Source organism: Doryrhamphus excisus, chromosome 5 (genome assembly GCF_030265055.1).
Source record: "Doryrhamphus excisus isolate RoL2022-K1 chromosome 5, RoL_Dexc_1.0, whole genome shotgun sequence".
Lineage (NCBI taxonomy): Eukaryota > Metazoa > Chordata > Actinopteri > Syngnathiformes > Syngnathidae > Doryrhamphus > Doryrhamphus excisus.
In genome coordinates this window covers 11,701,798-11,726,837 of record NC_080470.1, presented here as the reverse complement: position 1 = coordinate 11,726,837, position 25,040 = coordinate 11,701,798, and the positions used below count along the sequence as shown (strand labels likewise).

Below are 25,040 nucleotides of genomic sequence, written 5' to 3'. Positions count from 1 at the left end.
CTTTTAAGGCACAAAATTGCACCCGTTTTAAAAAACTGCTGCCCATAAAGTGCAGTTGCTTTGTCGGGATTTATAAACTTCCCACAAACACACCTCTTATGTCTACTCGTGTAGCAGACTGTGACGTCTACTGGTAAATGATGCATTCAGCGGTGATCGAAACAGAACATGGGCTCCATCTACTGGTGGGATTCGGCAAGCACATATTTCGGGTTAGCTTTTTAAGTACAGTACATACAGGTCGCCCTATCAAAGTTTAGTTTGATTCAGTTATGTCTTTTCGCTTGTGTATTACTTTGTATGTTGATTATGGTTTACTGTTTTGTGTGATTATTATGTTGTATTGATGTACTAGTCATTGAATTCCATTGTTATGTAGTATGTTATTCTCTATATGCCTATAGTGTTTTACTATTGTTATAAAATAAAGCAGATGTATTTGTTTTTACAGTCTCAGTCTGTATGGACTTGAAGTCTGGATTGATGCAGCCTTAAATTAAGTTTGTGCGAATTATATAATACTTAACAAGACATTTTAGGACTTGATTTTATTGTGAAACAATTTTAGGACATGCAGTATGACTTTTTTTGATGACATGACGTGGGACATGTGTAACATCTGGTACAATCCATATTGCTTGTTTTGTTTTACCAGTCATTATTTTTTGTATTCATCTATCTTGGACTGGTAAATCATGGACTTGGACTCAGATCATCATGAAAACTCAGATTACATCTTCTTTGTAGCTACATAATTCGGCTTCCATCAGGCTTACAAACAGAAGGGTACAGGGTGCAGGTGGGTAGGCTGTAATGACTGTTATCTCTGCTTTACTGCTGTGGTTTAATCACAGCCGTGTGTGTGTGTAGCACATGTACAACACTGAGTAAACACTCACCCTACCACAGCAGCTGTTGGCTCAGATAAGGAAAAGCCATGTACAACTTTAGGTACATCTACACAATGGAAGATAATGATACAGTATCGGATAGATGTTCATGTATTAATGTCTTTATTATTGTACTTGCACTTCAGGATCTGAGGTTAAGGCAGTTCCATGGATGGAGTCAGACGAGTTGGTGGGGCTCAACTGGACCCCCGTAGTGTCCTGCAGTGTGTGCTCACTGGTTTCCATCTCGAAGGTCGCCCCCGTTTGCATCAACTGCCACCTCTCACCCGCTTTGACCTCACAGGTCGAGCCGGCAGTGGAAGGGCGCAGACGGCTCGCCATGCAGCACGCTGCGAAGAAAGCCACCGCTGTCAACAAGAGGAGCGGTCCTATTACAATTGGTGGGTTGGCTGCAGGGGTGTAGGTGGCGAAAGCAAAGGTGCCCACCAGGGTGACGTTGATGCCGGCGAGCAGGACGCACAGGCCACATGCACAGCATAGAGGCGGGGAAGGTAGGCTGTGGGCTCGCTGCTTGTGGATCTTATCAGCTGCAGAGGGTCTGCTGGTGTTCTCTGTAAGCACCATGGAGAAGTAGGAGGCAGGACTCGCCAGCTCACATGAAGGAGAAGCTGATATTAAAAAAAGAAAAGTTGATATGATTGGACAGCACCCAAACTAACAAAATTTGAAATCTGCAGCAAAACTTCACTGTAGTAGAATAGAAAGGCCAATTTCTATAAATATAAAATAAGGTGTACTTACTTTACATCGATTGCCCTCATACCTATGTCAATGTGCCAGCAGCACAGCTGGAAAAGCAGGACAGCTTGTCTCTTCTGCAAGATAACAGCAGACTGAACAGCTCTGCTTCCAAGCCCCCGCTGTTACAACGCATCACCACTGAGGGGCACCATAGAGCTCCTTAAATGAACGCCACGCCCACTTGTACCAAAAATATTTACCAAAAAAAACAATATAATGTAAATATTTTAATAACCATTTGACCAAAGAAGCTAACTCTTAGACTAAACAGCACCCTAAACTAGAAAATTCCCACTGAAATTTTGATGGGCATGCAACCTGTGCTGTGAACCTCAGGCCCGGTGTCTGCTGTGCCAAGCCACCGAGCAATGCCATGTGTACATTACATGAGGAATTTAGCAAAAAAGCAAACATACTAACTGTTAGCACACTAGCATCTAGTGAAAAGGCACTCTATAGCGAAAGCGTCAAGGCGGTCCTACAATATCCCTGCATTATGCCATGTCTATATTAGCCTTTAGATGTGAGCACCAAAAGTGCAGAGAAAGCATTCCTACATCATGCCATGTATGTAGGCCTTTAAACAGGAGTAAAATATAGCCAAAATCCCAACATGGTAACAGTTTGCATGGTGACACCAAGCAAGAGTTCCATAGTGTCCACACGTCATGCCATGTGTGTATTTTTTCATTTAGATATGCATAAAAAACTCAAAATGATAATATGCTAACACTTAGCATGGTAGCATCTTGCAAGATATTGCACCTAGTAAAAGAGCCTCAAGTACCCAAAGTGCCAAGGCTGTCCTATAACCTCCCTGCATAATGCTATGTGTGTATTTGCCTTTAGGCATGAGTAAATTAGCTTAAATGCTAACATGCTAGCAAATAGCATGCTAGGACCTAGCACATTGCATCAAGTAGTGAAAGAGGGAGGGGGAAGGTGTCCATATTTAACTCATTTGTAGCCACTTAAGTTAATGGTGCTAACAAAGCAGCTCATTTGAAACAAGTCTATTCATCTAACAAGTGCTTGTTTCTGCACTGTTAGGCAGCTAGTTGTTGGTATTGAGATGCTTGGCAACCCTGACAGAAAAACACACACTCTGATCTTTCTTGATCATCACATTTAAATAATTGGACAATTGTCAAGAAACTAAACGAGTCTTCCATTTTAAGTTGGCAAACAGAAAAGGTGGACGTGGAATTAGGTTTAACCAAAATGAAACACTGGTCTCACTTCATTGGTACAAAAAGACCTGAGGGCCTACAAGACTCTCACCAAGACTTTCACCCTTCGAAACATAACTGAATGGCATTCATGATATACAAGTGTAACATCCTTCTAAAATGAAGCAGGCTTGCTTCTACAGTATTTAAAGTACATCAGTGCTACAGGTAGCTTGTGTCTGTCAAAGCTCATCGTAATAGAAAAGATTCCGGTCACATTCCGGTCATTTCAGTTTAACGCAACCTATACTGTCTTGTCTTTTCTGAGCATAGCTTTAAAAAAAATCAAATAATTTGAGCAACATGCATCCACTTCACATAAAAGGATAGGTTTCATAAATGCACAGTAAAAAAATTAAAAAGCTCATTCTTGCTGCAAGAAAATAAAGGATCAAAGGTAATCTTAAGTCTCAAGTAGGGAAAATGTACTTTCAGAAAAGAAACGGTTGGTGTTCCATGCATCCTGAATGTCAGTAATCTACCCGTGTTTTCCAAGAGGAAGTGCTGGCAAGTGATAAGATAAGAGGCTGTTAAAACACAAAAAACAGAAGAGATCAGAAAACCAGGATGACAGGATGCTGGGTGTCTCCTTCAGGCTGTGAGATCCACTGTGTTGTTTCTCGTGCGCAGGGCGTTGGACTGTGCCCTCCTACGTGCCAGTCGGGAGTTGGACGGAGGGGAAAGCCTCATGGAGCAAACGACTGCGACAGCAGAGTCCTCCTGCTGCTCGTCGTGCTGCGACAGCTGCCTGTGGAAGGCAATGGCTTCTGCTGCAAATTGACTCAAGTCTTTGGTGCTGCTGTTCCTATCGGTGAAACATAAACACCAGGTCAGTCATTTTCTATTACCACTTACTGTAATCCTAAATCCAGCCCCAAACCCAAACAAAACCATATATTGGCCAATGTTGCCCAACCCAGATACAAACCAACATAATTCCCATCCCTGACCCCAGCCCTTACACCTAACGCCAACCTAGTCATAACACTAAACTCTAACCCAAACCCTTAAAACCTGTTTTATGCTTTCCGTGTCCGCTGATCAGTGTGGCTCTGTGCAGACAAATGACACCCCCTCCAGTGGTCCTTTTTATGCAGAGAATTCGTACTGCATGCACCTCCACATTTTTCAACTGCACCGACAGACACGCGAAAAAAAAATGGAAGACGAGCAGGAAATCTTCCCAGCTGAAGTACAGAAATACCAGTATTTACAAGGCAGTACATACCTCATACAATACTTACCTGATCCACAGTAGTTAAAAGGGGACCTATTATGCTCACTTTTCTCCTATAGAGCAGCTACACACAATATCCCGCACAGAAAACATTTTATATTTTGCAGAATCTGCACCTATTCCAGCTGTACTTACTTTGATTCGTGCTTCCTGCCAAAAAGGTCTGTTTTAATTTATTCCGCCTCCAGGTATGCCCACTCTGCTGAGCCATCCCAAACTTCTTTTAGGACTCATTTCCAAATGTGCAAACCTCATTTTCTGCAAATGTTGCATTGTCTAACATGATAATACAACATTCTATCAACATTTATAGGTCAGAAAAGTGGAAAAAGGAATAGGTCCCCTTTAAGTATAATGCAACACTGAAACACGTTGTGTTTTTTTTCTTTAGGCAAACCAAAAGACTGTACTTTTTACTTGCACAATAAACAGTTGTCCTTTGAAACTTGAGGTCTTCCGACAGGCATGGGGAGATACTCTGACCAAATATAAACAGGCTCTTGTTGTGGCAAAAAACAATTATTTTTCAATTATAATTGACCTCCATAAAAACAACCCCAAATACTTATTTGACACAGTTGCATTGCTAACTCAGAAGAGGACCTCTTCTCTAGTTCCCCTTTCTCAGCTGACAAGTTCTTGTGATTTTTCACAAATAAAGTTGAGCTCATCAGGAAGGAAATAAAGGACACCCTACCTCCAGACCGGTTAAACGTGTCGGCCACCTTGACCACTGCTGGGACTACTTCCATCCTCTGTCCCACTAGCTTTTCCTACTTTGAGGAAGTATCTCTTGACGGGCTTACAAAACTTGTCAGTGCAGCAAAACAGACAACATGTCTGCTTGACCCACTTTCTGTGAAACTTGTTAAAGAGTTGTTCCCAATTGTAGCCCCCTTGATATTAAAAATTATTAATCTATCACTTTGTTTTGACTGACGCTCCTTCTCTCTCTCTCTCCCAATCTCAAAACCTAACCCTACCATGCCTCGTCAAGACCTAACCCTTAAACCAGCTCAAACCAAATCCCCCATAGAGATGACATGTTCAATTGTTTTCGTGAAATGGTTGGGACTTTCTTACCTCTGTAGAGTATGAGGAGTTGGAAGACCTCTCTCTGGTGCATTCTGTATAAAGGAGGCAAAACAATGAACATGAAATGTGGGTCTGAAATGAGAAAAAAACACAAAATTGTGACAATACTCACTCCCTGCACCCACGGGTGCATTAGGACCTGAGCCGCACTGAGGCGTTGCATGGCATCTCGCACCAACAGCTTGGTGATGAGATCTTTTGCAGTACTTGTGATGTGTGCCCAGTCCTTGTCTGGAAATTCATACTTGCCCTGCTGGATGCTCTCGAACAGGTGACTCTGGAGGAGGAACATCACACTGCGTCTAATTGACCAATTTTATCTCAAGCAGGTGACATTTTCCACACGCTAGCACCGTGTTATAGCGCCATGTTCTATTTTTGGACCAGGTCTGCTTGTGACCACATGTCTGCTAAACTGATAAACACAGTCTGATGATGATCAGGTGACAACACTCGCTTGTCTTCGTTATACCTGCCAACCAGCTGTACGCCATGCAGTGACAAGTGAGGGGCAATACAATAACCATGAATGCACATACAAGAAAGAAAAGAGGACAACCGTGCAATATTCTGCTGCACCAACACTTTAACCAACATCTACGTGTCTAGACCCCATTAATAAGGCTGCTGCTCATGTATACGGGCCAGGGATATTTCACTAAATAGTTTTTTTTAAAAAAGCTAACAACTTAATATTTACTAAGGACTATAATAAGGATTATTCTTATTTTGTACACAATGTCAATGTAAAGCTCTGCTGGAGTTTACCTCAAAAGTAGTTGTCATAAATAAAGTAATGTCACAATCTAGCACGATGTTAATGCAGGTCAAAGATCCTCTATCTTCACAAGGGCTCTGTTGTTTTTAAGGACCTATTTCAAACATGCTTCCAAAGATCCTCCATATGACAGGAGCACTCTGCTGTTTGTGAAGAAACAAATGCATAAATGATAAAGATACTGTAGGATGACAGCGGTCTGCTATTTTTAAAGTATCTACTACAAAAACAAAAATGCACTATACGCCAGGGGCACTTGGCTGTTTTTAGAAAACTGCTGCAAGTGGAACACATTTTTCAGACTGTATGAGGGGAATATATTAAACAGCCAAGCCTACCTGACATGTGCGGCATGTTTCCCCCCTGTCCCACCCGCAGTCGCTGCCACAGTGGCCTGTGAAGGGGGGGCTGCCACTCAATAGGATGTAGAGGATGACCCCGAGGCTCCACAGGTCGCAGCGCTTGTCATAGAAGGACGCCTCATCGGTGAACACCTCCACCACTTCTGGAGCCATGTATTCTGCAGAGCCACACTACAGAGAGACGGTAAACGTCCCAATGATTACGTTGTTAGCAGACCATGTATTGCCTTTAAGCACGACTCCTCTGTTACAAACAAATGTTAAAGCTACAAGTCTTACCGGCGTCGTGAGTTCCGGAGTGGTTATGGGTATGCAGGCACTGCTGAGCTTCACACCACTGCCCAGGTCAAAGTCACAGATCTTAACTGGTGATACCTGAAGAGAGATTGTAGAAGGTCTGCTTAAAGTGTTTGGGAAATGTTCCTACAAATTTAAGCATACTTTCAAGCTTCTCATACTATTTATACAAAAACTAAAATGATGACTGTAGTTTTTCTTAATTCAATTACAGGGCTCTTATTAGAGGGATGTCTTTATTTGCTCAAAGGTGTATTCACAATAATATTAGATAACGATTTAACTGTGAGATCAAACGTGGAGGCTACGCACACTACTAATTTTGACTTGTTTTAAGACGTTACATCAAAGTTGGATCAGCCTGTAGTGTTTTTCCACTTGAACTTTTGAGTGTGATTCTCATAAATGTACTAAAATTTGATTTCCATTCATAATCAGTGGGTGATTTTGTTGTCAGCACGTGCAACTATGTAAAGGTCATTTAAAGCAGTGGTTCCCAAACTTTTTTGCAGCGGTCCCCTTTAGGAGATGAAACTAATTTTACAACACTATATCCAGGAATCACTGCAGCTGATTGGAGTTGAAAGGAGCTTTTTGGCATATGCCAATCACACGGAAATCGGCCAATACTGATCCATGGCCAACCAGGAGCATCCCTAATATTAAGTAACGTGTCTATTTAAATGTCTATTTCAGGTGCTCTGTTTAACTGAGGCATGACATCTTGACTGGAGGCCAGAATTGGAGGAATTACAGTACATTGCAGTGCAAAAACCACTACTGCAGATTTAAACTGGATCACCTGACATCCTTCTAAAAAATAAAATCAATGAAGTGATGAATTCCTTTTACTTTCAAAATGTCAAGTACTTTGCAAGGCTGAAAACACATGAAAAGAAGAATTCTAAGCATCTGACTTACTTGATCAATGCATTCACAAAGGATGTTCTCCAGTTTGAGGTCTCTGTGAGCAATACCTGGAGGACAATGCACTGTTACCATGACAACCAGGACACATCTCTTGCATGTTTGTCAGTTTGGGAGGACTATTTCACATACCCTTTGTGTGTAAAAAGTCAAGAGCTTGGGCGATGTCACGTACTACCCTGCTCGCCTCCAGCTCATCAAAGTGCTTTCTGTTCTGGATGTGTGTAAGAATGGACCCTTGGAGACAGAGCCATCACCTGGTCAGTGTGTGCGGGAGAGTGTGCAGACTATTGTGCATGCAGGCTTGTGTCCACTCACCTCCTCGCAGCTTTTCAAACACCAAATAAAAGCAGGTGTGATCTTCAAAGAATTCTATCAATTCCAAAATGTTCCTGGGTCAAAAGAGTCTCTTGTTAGTGTCCGCTTAAGTTAAAAGTTTATTTCTTTGAAGGTGTGAATGACAATGGAATGTCCTCACTTGTTTCCTTGACATTGGTAGAGTGTCTCCACTTCTCGAAAGACTCTGCTGCGGCTGTGTCCTGCACTCTTTTCAATGATCTACGCAATTACATTTAATGCTATGTGAGAATTCATTTAGCATGCCTTCTTTTGTAACGTGCATACTCCTTTACTCACCTTCACAGCATACTCCTGCCCATTCTTCAGGCTTACACATCCTTGGACTTTCGCGTAGGCCCCCTGACCAAGAACTTCATTAGTCAGCTTGTAGAGGTCTGGAATGAATGTGACAATATAATGAAGTAATACATTTCAGCATGACTTACACAAATTCTAATGTTATACCGTCAAAAGTGCCAGTGGAGCTGTCTGTCGCTCTTGATCTTTTCTTCTTCTTTCGTTTCAGGGCATCTGGGATGTTCAAAGGCTGGCTGGGCTCAACTTCGAATGAGAAATACGAACGTCAACAACAAATGACTATGTTAGCTGAAGCGGGTGGTAGGTTAGTGGCACCTGCTTGGACTTGAGCATGGTGCTGCCTGTCCTCTGAAGTCATACCATTCTGCTGCTCTACTTGGCCCACAGCCAGGGACTTACCCTGGGAGGAAAAAGAGAGGGTGAATAGATCAGGTGCTCTATTTTCACATTTAAGCTTGCTTTGGAGAGCCTGCCAGCTCCCACGCCAACAATGGAACCTCTAAAGTACACCCAGACGAGTTTCAGGAAATGTGCTTCTAAAGTCACACATAGCCAATGTGCTGGCTTAACACACAATATCTTTGTTAAGAGCAACTGAGCATGTGCTTCTTTTTTAATTTGGCTTTTTTGCAACTCATAACTTTTACGCTCCAGAAGAATGAGCAGCATCAACTAAGAAGAAAATATTTCCAGGCACTGTGTTCAAAGGGCCCGCCGTGGTGTAGTGGTTAGCGCCCTGGACTTTGGAGCGGACGCCTCAAGCCAAAAATCAGTATGCGGATCAAAAAAAAGATTCGCTGTGGCGAATTTGTAAGGAAAAAGGCGAAAGAAACAAACAAAAGGCAATGTATTCAAATCATCCCTAATCACGTTGTTTATTGCGGCTAACTCACTCTTGACTACAGGAACCTGCCAGAGGAGTCTCATACAGTAAATGTCGGAAACACTAACCTTAGCTAACCCGAGCTTTCACCAGAAGTATCTGAGCATGAGTCACAGAGTGACGAAATGTCTATATGTTCAGGTAAATAAGAGCTGACATTCAGTGGACTGATAAGGGTGTTTTTAAATCAACGCTGTGACACGTCATACCTGGAGTGAGTGTTGGATGGCTTGCATCTCCGTCATCATGCTGTGTCTCACCATATCTTCCAACTGAAAGGCATGCCAAAAATATTTACTTGAGTCTGTCCTGGAATACACTGCAGCATGTGACACTACAAAGCATGTTTATACAGCCATATGGAACGCCAGTTATGTCAGAAGATGATCATATCAACAGAAAGGGTTTCTCATTTTTTCATGGTTACTCTTGTTTCCAGTTAGGGAGAATCACAAAAACACTTTCAATATCCAGCTTCCATTTATCCTCACACACTGAGCATTCAATAATAACTAAGATGTGTAAAATACTGAAATGTTGCCATTGGAATTGACACTGTATTATGCGTATATGATGTAGGGTGACCCGTATTATGATTACTGGAAACTAGGACCCTCAGTCCAGCAATGACATATTCGTGATATTCAAAGTTGACTCAAATGCCTTATAATTGACATACAGTATATTTAGAATAGGCCTCCTCCACACGATAGCCTCCCAGGAATTACATCACATGCAGCAGAGTGACCAATTGCAGGTCAATTTAATGGTCCAATGAAAACCAGATCATTTCCATCACTTTCTAAACAGAGCCCAGAACGATCATGACAGGAGGCAAAAACACGCCATGTCCGTGGTAACCCGAATATAATGCAATGGAAACACCATGATGGAATGCAATCCAAGCTAGCAAGGGGTTTGACATCACTGACGGCCAATAAATAACATCTGCTAGCAGTAGCCATGTTTTTAAACACTTTGATGGCAGGGACTTAATATATTCTTCCCAGCTTCCGCTTTGTATAAAACTAAACGTGAAGCCGTAAGAACCCACAAACGACGTAATGTTGTTAGCCACACAACCAACTAGGACTTTTGGTCACCTGACTATAATGCAATGGCAACACCATGACGGAATGCAATCCAAGCGAGCAAGCGGCGTGACGTCACATACGGCCAAGAAAGGCCTTGTTTAAAAAGACATCCCCGTTTGTAGCAGTGACTTGCTTTTCCCAACTTCCGCTTTGTATAAAACTAAACGTGAAGACGGCATTGTTAGCCACGTTCACAGCTAACTAGCACACCCCGTTTGCTAATTTCCCTCCCAACTACTGCCGTCCATTATTATAGACTGGTCGGTTGTCGTTACAGCACATCATGATAATACAATAATGGGTCCTCTCACTTGAACACTCTCCAAACTGGCCGAATCTTCCCCTGTCAGAGCCGCCGACTGCTGATGTCAACTTCCATGCTATCTTAAAATCCACCGGTTCGCCCAAGCGGGAAAACACATCAACACCACATACCACGCCCACTTTATGTATGCTCTTCTGTCATTGGTTTGATAAAGAACGTCATCTCAGCGTCACTGCAGCACGCTTTCTCGCGTTACCCCGGATGTTTTGATCGGGTGATGAACATTTTATACATATCTTAGGGCAGGGGTCGGGAACCTTTTTGGCTAAGAGAGCCATGAAGGCCAGATATTTTAAAATGTATATCTGTGAGAGCCATATACATTTTTTAAACATTGAATGCAATAAAATGTGTGCATTTTTATGTAAGACCAACAGTTTTAGATATTATGGGCTCTAATTACGTAGACCAGGCACACGACCCACGCCAATGGGGTGTGGCCAGCACACTTTCATGAGCAGCGCAGTGTCCAATAATAAATCAAATACTTGTTGCCATTAATGCAACTTCTGCTGCTGCATGGTTTTGCACCGTACTCCGTACACATATTTCATTCTTTTGGCCATCTTCGTCAGAAGGCTTGGTTCTGCAGCTTTAGCTAGGTGACTATTTGACTAAAGGAGGAAAGTTTGCATTTACATGTTGACATCTCAATGACCGAGGTAGACTACCGCATTACCCAGTAATAATCGAGTTTTGGTGTTTGACCTGGAAAATATCATCAGGAAAGATGGATATGGTTGGCCGTATTGCAGTAGAAAAGAGATGGACGGATTAAAATGCATAAGAAAGTTGTTGATTATTTTTAACAGTCATTTCTGTGATGTTTACTTTAAAATGTTAGCAAAAATAATTTTTTATTGTGGTAAGAAACGCTTGAGAGCCAGATACAGTCATCAAAAGAGCCCTACCTGGCTCCCGAGCCATAGGTTCCCTACCTCTGTCTTAGGGTGTCATTTATACTATAACATTTTCCCTGAATGTGTATACATTTGTGACAAATGTAATGATTTTGTGATCTGTATTATAGTAGTGCTATCGGTAACACATCTCAGATGACTTATTCAGGAAAATGTTTAATTTCAAAGACAATACAAACTTTCATCCAATAAAATGTTACAAAAGCCTACCATAAATATATGCTAAAGGAGCAAAGACGTGTGTTAAATGATTATTAACTCGCTCAAGCACCTTTTTTCCACAGGCTGGCACCACCTTAAGCAGTGTGGTAGGATTGCAAAGATTCACAGTAACCACTGAGAAACACACACACACACATTGACATACTGTACACATTTATGTGAAAAAACTTTGTTTTGAGTCCATAGAGGTGAACATTTCTCTTCAACTTTGCAATTTAATTGCATATCTTCTCTGTCATCTCTTTCTGTGAAAAAACAAAACATATATTCACAAAACATTTACTGTACAATCAGAGACATTTATGAGGTAATGCTGACAGTGAACTGGAAAAGACTGCGGTGTCTCACCAGGGGCTGAAGTTCGGAGTGGTCGATGAGATTGAACTCAGAGATGAAGAAGTAGTAGTGCTTGTAACAGGTATTGATGTGGGCCTCTGCACCCATGCTGCAGATGCTGTCAAAGTGATGGATGTAAACATGCACAAACACCCTGAAGAGCCGGCTCAGAATCTTCTTGCACACCTGCTGGAAATTCTTGGGGAAAGGAACACCTGCAGCGGACATGAAAGATAATTTCAAAATTTAAAAAAATATTGCATGGGTATGTTGACTTCGGGTGAGAGGTGGGGTACACCCTGGACTTGTCGCCCGCCAATCACAGGGCACATACAACCATTCACACTCACATTCATACCTATGGACAATTTGGAATGGCCAATTAACCTTTTTTTTTTGTTTGTTTTTGGAAAGTGGGAGGAAACCGGAGTACTTCGGCACTTCATATGGCCCTGATGTTTTATTTGATTTTTATGTTTCTATTTATTGGAAATTGACAAACGAATACAGCAATATTCCCCCAGTGGATGAAACTAAAGGTTGAGGTAGCACAACTACTTTTTAGTTAGCATAATTAATATTTATTTTCATACATTTTTATTTGCTTTAAAAATAACAAAGATAATACATTGGATTCAATCTTAATGATGTGTCAAAATATTATCATTTTATGTAATTAATACATTTTTAAATAGTTCAAGCAGATATTTCAATGTATAATATAATGTTAATAATGTTGGAGGTATTTAATAAAACAATACTGACTTTTGAAAAAATATATATTTTTAATTATTACAGTTTCATAATTTAAATGTATGTGATGTATTTTAAATGTCAAAATAAATTATCTATCTTATTGCAATTTAAAAAACACATGCAAAATATTTCAAAATAAAGGTATGAGAGCATAATGGCATGAGGAACTCAGACAGTCCTGAAAAAAAAAAGGATCCTTCATAGGACTGAGGTGAGGACTGCAGTGGTCTGAGCCTCTCATCCACGTTTCCATTATGTTAATTGATGCTATAAAAATAGGACCTCAAGCTAGTTATTTAATAGCTTCTAAATGTCAGCCTCTTTGTGTAATTAACCCCTGCCGGACTCTATCCCATGAATGAAGCTTCAGTAAACAATGTATTCCCAGACAGCACATTCTACACACCTACTCTGGTGGGGAAGATGTCCTCATTGTTGATGAGCGACTCTATCCAGTCCATCAGCAGGTTCATGTACTTCAGAGCGGGCAGCTTGGTGGGTTTCCTGTAGTCATCCCCATCTTGCCACCTGTATTCGTACCTGAGCCCCCCGGACATGATGGGACAGGTGCGCTCAGTACAGTACTCGCTGACCGTGCCATAGATCAGGTTGATCCTGTTGAAGAAATCCACCACGTGCACAGCGATCCAGTCGTTGAGGCTCTCGCCCTCAGGTAGTTGCACCACTTTTCTCAGGTCCAAACCGGACTTGAGCGAGGCCTGGGCCTTCTTGTACAGTTCAAAGCGCTGGGTGCCGGGTTCGAAACGTTTCCGTGGCCTGAAGGTTTTATCTTTACTGAACACCTGACCGAGACACAAAGCCATGGGCTCAGCCACTTCCTCCTCCTCAAGGATGGAGAGGTTGTCGGCTCCACAGGTGAGTTTCAGGCTTGGAGGAGGTCACAAGAGCCTGGTGAAACATAAAAAGATGATACTTTGAATTTGTATTATACTTGTGTCATTTGTCAGCTTCACTTTTTCCACATTTTGTCATGTTACAGCCTCATTCCAAATTGTATTAATTTAATCTCTTACCTCAAAATTCTACACAAAATACTCCATTATGACAATGTGAAAAAGTATTTTTTTGGACTTTTTTTAATTTAGTTTTCTATTTTTTTTAAAAATAGAAAACTAAGAAATCACATTTACATAAGTATTCACAGCCTTTGCCATGAAGCTCAAAATTGAGCTCAGGTGCATCTTTTTTCCACTGATCATCCTTGAGATCTTTCTACAGCTTAATTGGAGTCCACCTGCAGTAAATTCAGTTGATTGGACATGATTTGGAAAGGCACACACCTGTCTATATAAGGTCCCACAGTTGACTGTGCATGTCAGAGCACAAACACCAAGCATGAAGTCAAAAGAACTGTCTGTAGACCTGCGAGACAGGATTGTCTTGAGGCACAAATCTGGGGAAGGATACAGAAAAATTTCTGCTGCTTTGAAGGTCCCAATGAGCACAGTGGTCTCCATTATTCGTAAATGGAAGACGTTTGGAACCACCAGGACTCCTGGCCGGCTTTCTAAACTGAGCGATTGGGGAAGAAGGGCCTTAGTCAGAGAGGTGACCAAGGCCCCGATGGTCACTCTGTCAGAGCTCCAGCGTTCCTCTGTGGAGAGAGGAGAGCCTTCCAGAAGGACAACCATCTCTGCAGCAATCCACCAATCAGGCCTGTATGGTAGAGTGGCCAGACGAAAGCCACTCCTTAGTAAAAGGAACATGGCAGCCCGTCTGGAATTTGCCAAAAAGCACCTGAATGACTCTGACCATGAGAAACAAAATTCTCTGGTCTGATGAGCCAAAGATTGAACTCTTTGGTGTGAATGCCAGGCGCCATGTTTGGAGGAAACCAGGCACTGCTCATCACCAGGCCAATACCATCCCTACAGTGAAGCATGGTGGTGGCAGCATCATGCTGTGGGGATGTTTTTCAGCAGCAGGAACTGGCAGACTAGTCAGGATAGAAGGAAAAATGAATGCAGCAATATATAGAGATATCCTGGATGAAAACCTGCTCCAGAGCGCTCTTGTCCTGCTGAAAAATGAACCTTCGCCCCAGCCTGAGGTCAACGACCCGAAGCACACAGCCAAGATCTCAAAAGATTGGCTTCAGAACCACTCCGTGAATGTCCTGGAGTGGCCCAGCCAGAGTCCAGACTTGAATCCGATTGAACATCTCTGGAGAGATCTGAAAATGGCTGTGCACAGACGTCTCCCATCCAACCTGATGGAGCTTGAGACTTATTGCAAAGAAGAATGGGCAAAACTGCCTAAAGATAGGTGTGCTAAACTTGTGGGATCATATTCAAAAAGACTTGAGGCTGTAATTGCTGCCAAAGGTGGATCAACAAAGTATTAAGCAAAGGCTGTGAATACTTATGTAAATGTGATTTTTTTGTCTTCTATTTTTAATAAATTCAAAACATGTCAAAAAAAACCTTTTTTCACATTGTCATAATGGAGTATTTTGTGTAGAATTTTGAGGTAAGAGATTAATTTAATACCGTTTGGAATGAGGCTGTAACATGACAAAATGTAGAAAAAGTGAAGCGCTGTGAATACTTTCCGGATGCACTGTATGCATTTTCACTAAGTTAGTTTCTTTGCTTTCAACACTCAGTATAATGAACAGATAACCCCCCCCCCCCCCCCCCCCACATACACACACACCATTGCATTGATTTAGCAAGCACCATCATCACATTCATAAGGCACACATTAGTTATTTGCATATGTCACATTCTGAACTTTCCTGGCCTCTACTGATTAGATGTTGCAGTCACATGTGTGATTATGGGGTGCAACACAATACTGTATCCTCCATTAGAAAGCTACTAACTTGATACGTCCTGATGTTGTTCCTCTTTGACACATAATAGAATAAGTTTCAGTTTCGTTTGTCTCATTTGAATTGTTTATTTACTGGCCTGTAAAAAGTATAAAAATTCTCCAAATGCGATCTGTAAGAGAGGTAATTTGTCTTACACTGGCTGATCCCAGTTAAGTGGGGGAGCGTGAATACGTGGTCATGAGATCGGTCCATAACAAAAGGAGCTTCTTGCAAGAGTGCTTAAGCAATCTTAAGTGTGGAGGGGAGTTTCTACTGGTAAAGAAGAGTAGAAAGAAAAGATAAGCACATGTGTTCTACTATTACTGGCCTCAGGCTGTAGCATGTCTGATCATGCACTCATGCATACCTCCCTGGTGTTTATTGACTCCACACACTAAAGAGGGACCTCATTTCATGCATGCTTTGAATTTTTTTTTAAAAGCATGGCTAGTATCCTAAAATAGGACCTTAAAGGAGATATGAACAGCATTCGTACAGAATAGGAAGTGTACCTGGCTGATATCCTACAGCGGAGGCTCCAGAAGTGTTGGTGAAAGCTTTGGGAGAGGCCAGAGTGGATTTTGGAGGACTGCTTTATCCAGCTGCTTTATCCCCTTTCGCCGCCCCCCCTCCTAGCTCTCAGAGAGGCTCCAAGTTTAGTCTGCATGAAGCACAAGTAAAGTAGAGTCTGAAAAAGTCATTTGGCTTCTCTTCCTGGGGATGATGTCACATCCTGACTTTGTCTTAAGTGTGTAAAGGGCTGGAAAAGGCCTTCTTCAATCCTTCCTCTTTTTCTTCCTCTCTCTACTTTTTCTTATCCTGCCGGCAGAGGACCAGCCCACTAAAGCCCGGCCCCCTCTCTGGTGAAGTGGGCCACGTCTATGTGCCACAAATACAGTATGCAGAGAAGCTGGACAACGCCACAAATATGTCCGATTATCTGGCAAGGCGGCCTATACTCTTTCATGGCAACATATCATTTGAAACGCTTTGACTGCTTTGAAGCCAATAAAAAGTACTTTCTTCAAATGAAGCCCAAAGTTCAACTAGCATGCACTCAAAATAATATCAAGGTCATCAAACATTCATTGTTTTTGTGTGTGTGATTAACCAAAAAGAAATCCTTAAAAGAGGCTGATGTAAAAATCACAATTTATTGCTGATGAAGATATAGGAGGTTGTCCTAAAGTCATGTCCTTAAATCAGCCTAAAATGGCAACTCGACACAAAAATTAAATTTTTCTATAGCTTCACACTATCACAGGTTTCAGAAATGTATGAATGAACAGACTATTATTGTTACAAAAAAAAATCATATTAAAGTACAATTTAGGGTTTTCTTTGCCTAAATTAATGCTTAATTGCTTAATTTAGGCAAAAATAGACAAAATTTCTTTAAATATGCATTCATTTCTTTAAATATTTCATTAATAGACCAAAGTTTTAAAACCTGTAACAGAGTAAAGCCGCAAAATTTGAATTGCAATGTGTGGCGAGGGATGATTGTACAAGGCATCCAGAAGACGCATTCAAAGACAGTGCAGCTGTAGCATTCTACACTAGTCACAAGGTATCACCTTCATGTTCGGGGAGACACAAACGCCAGACTTGATTGCCTGAAAAACAAGCTTTTATTGTCAGTTTGATTTATCTCACAATCGACAAAATAGTACAGAATAAAAGTTAGTTGCTTCAGTAACCCACATTAAACTAAAACTTAACGCTGAATCTGCAACGTCACTTCCTGTTCAACCGCCACTCAGCTCTCCTAGGTAACACATTTTCAACTGTCCAATGTTAAGTAAAAAAGTGTTTATCTATGTACTAAGTCAACTTCTAGTTAGTAACATAGGAACCGTTACATCAACAATGAATTTCCTTTTTGTAAAAAAAAAACTTACAACAAAAACGGTTGCCCTCTGAATGCATGCAAATCAAGTGACACAATTGTAGTAACACCTTATGGCCACTTGAGGTCCCCCCTGATCGTTGACTTGCGTTATTTTATGACTGACAAGAGTCAGGGTTATTCATTCGTTAATTTTCTACTGCTTATCCTCACGAGGGTATGCTACATAAATAAAATATATAAATGCTACTTGTATAAAATGACTGAGAAAGTAAACACTATGAGACTTTCCACAGCTCCATAATTCATATTTTCATATTTAACACATCCTCATATTGCCGCTCCACTATTTGTCAGCCATATGTCATTTAAAGAGATGCCAAGTTGAGAGGCTTATTGAATACTACACAGTGCATAATGGCTGATGTCATGTTGCTGAAATGTAAAAAAATAATCATCCAAACAAATAATTTTGTTTAAATTTAATTATTAAACTGTCATATGAATACATGACATACTGTAGATGCATGCCATTGGCTGTATAGTTTCACTCCAGATGTTTGTGTCATAGGGCTGCACGGCGAACGAGTGGTTAGCACTCAGGCCTCACAGCTACTTAGGAGACCGGAGTTCAATTCCACCCACGGCCATCTCTGTGTGGAGTTTGCATGTTGTCCCTGTGCATTTTCTCCGGGTACTCCGGGTTCCTCCCACATTCCAAAAAACATGCTAGGTTAATTGGTGACTCCAAATTGTCCATAGGTATGAATGTGAGTGTGAATGGTTGTTTGTCTATACGTGCCCTGTGATTGGCTGGCGACCAGTCCATGTTTGTTTGTGTCATCAGCTAGAAATGTGAAATGAGAGGAAGCGGAACCAGTCGTCCCTTTTTCAGCTGTCCAAAAAAAGTGCTCCGACTGGCTGTAGGACTTCCTGTCAATGTCAACAAAAAGACATCGCCAAAGTAAAGAAGGATGAAGACTCACAAGTTGAAAATGAAGCGTCAACTTTGGGCCAAGAAATACCTGAAGACACATATTCCAAATGTTTTATGGAGTGATGAGTGACACTTGATGGATCTCCAATGACAGGAGGCACAATAGTTGAGGGGCTCTCTGTTTAGTTCAGTCAAAAGGAATTCTGGTGCGTATACTCTGCAAGTACGATTCATTTGATTAAGTGTGAACACAATCATCTGAACTGTGCATCAAACAAGCACACAACACTAATACTGCACACATACTGTACTGTATTTTTATTTTTAAGATAAGTCTTTCTAGTCCTGAACCACTGCACACACAAAAGGGTGAGATTTGGCCGAACCTATGATATCATTTTTCTAGCATATACATGGTGGCACTGTTTGATCCTGAAAAATTAGATGGGCATGACATTTTTCACAGGGCTCAATGCCTTCTATAAAACACCCCAACTTTCAAGTGTTAGGGTGAATTACCACCAAATTTGGTACACACTTTTGAGGGACTACAAGCTCGTGTGTGTAGAATTTTTTCAACATTTGTTGAAAAACATGGCCAACACAAAGCAAAACGTCTTTGCTGGACTTAGCAACTAACCGCCCATAAGTCTTTGTCATAGACCATTTATCTAATGATAATATAACTTTGAGAATATCATATTACATGTACGTATGCTAGCATGTGGTCCAAAGCATGTTGACCATGGTCAAAGTCACATGTTTGGTGTTTTAGAATTCTGGATTGACACTTGAAGAACACTTGACTAATAATTGTGCACACAAGTGTATTTGCAAGACTGAATTGACCAAAACACTGCTAAACGCCATACAAGGAAGGCATATAGAGTTATAGAAAAGGAGCCAAAATGTTAGGCTATGGACAATTTTTGTTATACTGCAATTCAGGTGCCTGATAAGTCACACCAATAATGGAGGTCACTACTATGTTCCACTTAGAAAAGCAAAACATTCACGTTCCGCATTAACATCAACACAGCATTGTTATTGGTCAACAGTAAAATTAAACCTGGAAAAAAATGCTCATCTGTCAGTTGAGGCTCTGTTTTTTATCTAAACAGCATCCAACTGACATCCAAAGTAAGCAGGGTTTATACAGTGTGTCTTTGTTAAACATCTGCCTGAGCCACTGTTTGACATGTACAAGCAGACCCTTATCTTCACTTCGGATCAGGATCAGGTTCAGGGATTGTAATGACAACTGAGTCGGCCAGAGGGCTGTTTGGCTCATAGTGTGTCTTTTGTATACGCTACACAACATTTGCGTCGTGGATATATTGTAAATTCACTAATTGATTTTGCATGTCCCCATTTTTTGTATGTGCATCCAAAATTAACTGATTGGGTTTTAACAACCTGGGATTGGATCCAGCATGCCCGCGACCCTCGTGAGGATAAGCGATGAAGAAAATGGATGGATGGGTTTGAGTATTTACTGGTACTTTGAGTATTTAACAAACAAAATGCATTTTTTTAAATGGTGTTTACCAAAGTGCATTAATGTCACATCCTTAAATCAGCCTAAAATGGCACACAAAACACCCCTTGGGACAACAAATGTCCCACTGAGAGCCATTTATAATTACATTTTCATGCAACATCCCACAACACAATTTTCTGTACACAGTACAGAATTTAAAATAAAAACAAAGGAAGGACATTTTTCTGAGCAGTCACATTCAAAGCAGATGACAGTTTTAAAAGACTGCTTTGTTTAAGGGGTGGGGAACATTAATAAGTAAGGCAGGCAGTTCTTGTCCTCGAGTGTGAGTTTTTGCTTTAAAGGTGACAATAGAGATGATAATAATAATGATAATGATAATCAGTGGCCTAAGTACAGTTCAAAATAATATTTAACTTTTTTTATTTTAATCTTTTTTCGCTGCTTTGGAGAATGTTATTATCTGTCAACAGTGATATTGTTGTCAATGCGTGTCATTTAGGGAATGCCTGGGGGATTTTAGAAAAAAACCGAGCCCGTATGGATGTATATGTTGTCAGTTACTGACGTCCAAACAAGGCGACTAAATACGCAAAGAGGTGTGGATTCGTGACTCCACCTTTCCTGCTCCATCAAAGGCTTGGTTGGCTGCTTGGGGGCTGGAAGATTTAAGCGGAAATGAGCAACAAGTCAACCTGAAACCCGCGTCTGCTGGCGGCATTAAAAGTCGTTCTCCATTCATCACTTCACACCGGTTATATTTCATCCTCCGAACAAGTAAGTATAAAACCTGCACAAGATAGAGACTCACTTACCGATTTAATTTCACTTATGCGTCGTGTAGTAGTTAAAACTTGTTTGCCCCTTTGCTGACGCTGCGGTCAATGTGGTCTTGAGTGTTGTCAGGCTTTATGATTATGATTATGATGATGATGTGTGTGTGTGTGCATGTCAGCTTTGAGCCATGGCATGTCGTCATAGGTTCCACTTGCAGCCGCACACACACGCGCAAAGATTATCACTTTGTTGGTACTAGTGTCATGCATCTCAATAGTTATTACTACACTGCCTTTGTATACGTTTGTGTGTGTGTGTGTGTTTATACAAATAGCATTTTAAGTTCCAGTCTTAATGGTTTTTTTTGTCCATGAATTTATGTCAGTATTATGATAATACTTGACGAAAATTGTCAGTTTTTATCTTACCATTGTTGGTTGTGGCTAATACAATTTATAAATTTATATGGTGATACATAATTTACTAGTGCAGTATTTCAGTAAGCTTTTGTCCAGAGGGGGAACCAAAATCGAATTTCTGTCCGATGCTGATACGTTTTAGGGAAACTTAAGTAGAGAAACTTTTCCTGTATAGTGGCAACATACAGTGTTGTCTGGTCTTCATGCATTTTCAATGTGTGTTAATGTATGTCAGACTTTACCAAATATAAGGTTGGAAACCAATATTGGGTCTGGGTTGGGTTTTTATTAAAATCAGCAAAAAAATAAACACAACACTTTTTTTTTCTCTGATTTTTCATGAGCTGAGATTAAAAAAAATGTATACACAAAAGGCCTATCGCTCAAGTATTGTTCACATATCTGTGTTAGTGAACATTCACGATTCATAATCTCTCCATCTCACAGGTGTGGCATATCAAGATGCTGATGAGACAGCATGATCATTGCACAGGCACGCCTTAGTGTGGCCACAATAAAAGGCCGCTCCAAACTTTGCAGTTTTAACAATATTGTGTGGGTTCAGAGGGGTCCGAGAACCAATCAGTATCGACTGTGACCACCAATTTCCTCAAATACACACTGATCCAGAGCATCCCAAACATGCTCAGCGGGTGACATGTCAAGTGAGTAAGCATACTCTTAATGACAGTTTGAAAATGGCAAGCACATTTGGGATGCTCCAGATACTGAGTGTTTTTCGTACCGCCCACAATGCACTTAAACTGCACACTTTGGAGTGGTCTTTTATTGTGGCCAACCCCTGGCACACCTGTGTAATAATCATACTGTTTCATCTGCATATTGTTATGCCACACAATTAGAAATGACGACTACTCACTAACACAGATTTCGTCAGATTTCTCAATGTAATTTGAGGGAGAGCGTTGCATTTTTTGTTGTGTAATTGGGAGTAAAATGCTGCAAGGCTGTATTTTCTTGGCAAAGGGTGATTTTACATGATGTATATGTTGATGTTAAATTTTAGAAATCCAATTTAAAATGTTCTTTTTCTCAGAAAAAGTAATTCTACATGTACAATTATTATTTTGCAAGCAAACCAGGTCAACAAAATCCTTCGCTACTTTCCCATTCTTGGTATGTGGTGTGTGATACAATAACGTGAGTCATGGTGCGCTCACTCAGATGACATCACACAACGCACCACCTTAAGGTAGTGTGTGATTCCATGCTGCACGTGTGATTCAACACTTAATTGCTTCAAATGGTGAGGCTGTCATTTAACCCTAACTGTTTCTTTCATACGATATGTTAGTTCATTGTTTTGCTTATTAGCGGTAATTTAAGCCTTTTAAGCAAATAGTTTTAAGCTTGGGTTTACTTGTGATTGTTGTGATGTGTATGCATCACTTCCTTGCAGGTTTTCTTACAGGCTTACTATAAATGCAAGAAAGAGCAGAAAAATCAGAAAAGCAAAAAAAAAGTTAGTAACAAAATGCCTGTTTTTTTTTTTTGTGAGAAAACACATTAAGGAATCTCACTTTTTCCTTTACCTCATGTCTTTATCACACTGTATTCCCAGACAGTTGGGAAGCTGGGCCAGCTCTGCAATTTTCAAATCATAAAAATAAGTTTTCCAGAGTGAAGTTTTGCATAGTGTGTACTGTGTTGCCAGGGGCTGTTTGGTCATGGTAATCTTGCCGTTTAACTGTTACATTAAACCATTGTGCTCAAAGTTAACATTAGATTTCGTTCGAGCAGTTTTTAGCATTAGTTATATTGCTTGCTAAGCAAGGTAATTCAAAGTATTGTATGAAAATGTATTTTCAGCTACAACATTAAAACGCCTATGGTCTTGTCACAAGCAAGCAAAACTCTGTTTAACAACAAATGGTGCACAGCTAAAGCGAGAGCGGGATTTCTGCAACAAAAAAAAAGTTCTGGACATATTAATGGAAACCTATAATGACTATTTTCGGCCCCTTTGTATTGAGTTGTGTGTCGTGCTACACACGATATGTACAGAAAGCTTTGTAGATCTTCCAGAATCTGCACCTATTCAGCTGTATTTCCTTGGATTTCCAAAACGGTCCGTTTTTAATTTATTCCACCCACGGCCACTCCACAGGCCTACAGCTTGTACTCGGGCACGCCCATTCAGCCAGTGGCTTCTCACAAGGCTCATTATGATGTCGCAGTGAGCCAGTATTGCAAAAAAAACATCCCATCCCAAATTTCTTTCAGGGCTCACTTCCAAATGAGCAAAACTCATTATCTGAAACTTTGGCATCGTATAACACGAGAATACAACATTTATAGGTCAAAAAAGTTGAAAAAGCATAATAGGTCCCCTTTTAAGATGAATGTATTGGAATGTGCAGACAGGCTTTCAGATAAAGCTGGCTTGTAGCAACCAGCTACCGTTTTTGTCTTATTTGTATAAATTCTCTATTATACAGCCGATACTGTATCTTGGAAACTATAGCCAATTTGCACCTCTAACTTCTGGTGGACATTGTCTGACAAACATTGTGTGGTTGAATGAGAGACTGCCAATACAGCTTTATTTCCTGTCACCGGAAGTCAAGGCAGGAGGAAGTGTGTATTTACTCAGGCCAGTCAAGTCCTTTTGCAATATGATAGAGATTGGTAACCAATTTAGTTGACTGGGTGTTAGAGGCTAACTGCTTATTGATGTTTTATTGTTTTACAGGGATAGTCTACAATGTGACTAGTTAAATATTAAAGACCAGTGGTCCTAGAACGGATCAGTGCAGAATGCCACCAAACCAACAATTATCAGAATACAACTTTCCAAGCGACCACAACAACCTTAAAGTATAGATTGTCCAAATGAAACAAATCATTATTATTATTCCTGACAAACTGCATACTTGTTTGACTGTACCAAACACCAACTGTGTAATTGTAGGTCAGTCTGTACTCGTGCCTCATAACTGCGACTTGGTTGAACCAGTTCCTATGTAAACAAAGCCAGTGTAAGAAATTGTCATCTTTTTTTTTTTTTTTTGGTAATGCAAATCACAATGACCCGCATGACTATGCTCATGTTTCTTGGCAAGCATGTCCATATAAAAATCTCACTTCTTGTCATTCACTCAAAGCCTCATTTTTGCTAAGCAAGTTGTCATGTCATCGAAGTTTATCTATCTTTAAAATGGAAAGAAAATGACACACGACAGTCCAGTCATTCCTGTCATACTGAAAGCAATGTGTAATGCCACGCGTCTACAAGTTACTTTTTATAATTGTGTCCATGACTTCATCAGGGTTACAATGAATTGTCCTTGCAGCGCCGCCTTCATCTTTTCCAGCCTTGATACTTTTACATTATGCGAGCTTACCTGTACCCTTCGGCCCTGAAGAAGGCTCACTTCACAACACTCTGTTGTGTTGTGCCTTTAGTGGCAGTATGATAGGCCACAGTCTCCACCTGGCTGCAACAGCCCTCGGTCTCCTCGGATAAAATGTGTCTTCTTACCAACAGCAACATGCTGAGAAGACTGGAACCTCCAAGGTCAAACATCACCAAACAACTCATCCAAATGGTTCTGAGAAAACATGAAAATCACACCAAACTGCCATCATGCTTGGTGGTGCTTTTTTGGCTTTCTTGACACAAAATCTGTCACTGGGTGAAAGTATTGCGCTCTCCTTTGTCACGTCAGGCGTCTTCAAAAGGTGGGAAGTTGTCCTTTATTTCAGTTAATTATACTAAAATCAAAACTCATTACTTTCTCTTTGGACTTTTGACACATTACAGTACGTATTCATCCAGACTAAATTAACTTTTCTGGCTGATCACTAGTCTTTATACAGCCTGATTTGCCAATTCCAATTTTGGCCGATACCAATTTAAACACAGCAATCTTATTTTGTTTAAAAACACTGACTATCTGTCATACCTTACAAACCCGTTTAAGTGCAAAT

General features: G+C 40.7%; 3 protein-coding genes and 1 long non-coding RNA gene across 7 annotated transcripts in view; 2 read left to right on the top strand and 2 right to left on the bottom strand.

Moving 5' to 3' along the window:
* LOC131129238 (uncharacterized) overlaps positions 1 to 2,255 on the top strand; it is a 38,820-nt gene extending 36,565 nt beyond the window's left edge. Inside the window, exon 6 of the long non-coding RNA XR_009129791.1 lies at positions 1,037 to 2,255. This is a non-coding gene — a long non-coding RNA (uncharacterized LOC131129238). The remainder of the gene's footprint in view (positions 1 to 1,036) is intronic.
* Positions 2,256 to 2,808: 553 nt separating this feature from the next.
* mknk1 (MAPK interacting serine/threonine kinase 1) lies at positions 2,809 to 10,684 on the bottom strand. The gene is made up of 14 exons (XM_058072536.1): positions 10,523 to 10,684; positions 9,327 to 9,389; positions 8,550 to 8,634; positions 8,382 to 8,477; positions 8,214 to 8,311; positions 8,056 to 8,135; positions 7,896 to 7,969; positions 7,710 to 7,814; positions 7,572 to 7,627; positions 6,633 to 6,728; positions 6,330 to 6,524; positions 5,326 to 5,490; positions 5,202 to 5,245; positions 2,809 to 3,686 (listed from the first exon to the last, which is right to left on the bottom strand). Exons 2-14 carry the CDS (start codon positions 9,378 to 9,380, stop codon positions 3,473 to 3,475), a joined length of 1,362 nt encoding a protein of 453 aa, XP_057928519.1. The 5' UTR covers positions 9,381 to 9,389; positions 10,523 to 10,684; the 3' UTR covers positions 2,809 to 3,472.
* A 1,134-nt stretch (positions 10,685 to 11,818) lies between these two features.
* mob3c (MOB kinase activator 3C) lies at positions 11,819 to 20,817 on the bottom strand. The gene is made up of 5 exons (XM_058072546.1): positions 20,709 to 20,817; positions 16,119 to 16,267; positions 13,177 to 13,679; positions 12,027 to 12,229; positions 11,819 to 11,923 (listed from the first exon to the last, which is right to left on the bottom strand). The coding sequence occupies exons 3-5, from the start codon at positions 13,592 to 13,594 to the stop codon at positions 11,894 to 11,896; spliced, it is 651 nt and encodes a 216-aa protein (XP_057928529.1). The 5' UTR covers positions 13,595 to 13,679; positions 16,119 to 16,267; positions 20,709 to 20,817; the 3' UTR covers positions 11,819 to 11,893.
* elovl1b (ELOVL fatty acid elongase 1b) overlaps positions 20,502 to 25,040 on the top strand; it is a 20,949-nt gene continuing 16,410 nt past the window's right edge. For 2 of the 4 annotated variants that reach the window (XM_058072544.1, XM_058072541.1), the window contains exon 1: positions 20,517 to 20,670. The gene's annotated coding sequence lies outside the window, so the exon portion shown is untranslated. Of the gene's footprint in view, positions 20,671 to 25,040 lie in introns of all 4 variants that reach the window. The other 2 variants (XM_058072538.1, XM_058072543.1) reach the window with 2 other exon arrangements.

Bases quoted from the DNA above. Each gene is read 5' to 3' on its own strand.
- mknk1 (XM_058072536.1), bottom strand. From the start codon at position 9,380: ATGGTGAGACACAGCATGATGACGGAGATGCAAGCCATCCAACACTCA. The intron at 7,628-7,709 runs GTATGTGAAATA...ATTGTCCTCCAG, and splicing joins TGACTTTTTACACACAAAGG to GTATTGCTCACAGAGACCTC. The intron at 5,246-5,325 runs GTGAGTATTGTC...TCCTTTATACAG, and splicing joins TGCACCCGTGGGTGCAGGGA to AATGCACCAGAGAGAGGTCT.
- mob3c (XM_058072546.1), bottom strand. From the start codon at position 13,594: ATGGCTTTGTGTCTCGGTCAGGTGTTCAGTAAAGATAAAACCTTCAGG. The intron at 12,230-13,176 runs GTGTGTAGAATG...TGTCCGCTGCAG, and splicing joins CATCTTCCCCACCAGAGTAG to GTGTTCCTTTCCCCAAGAAT. The intron at 11,924-12,026 runs GTGAGACACCGC...GTTTTTTCACAG, and splicing joins ACTCCGAACTTCAGCCCCTG to AAAGAGATGACAGAGAAGAT.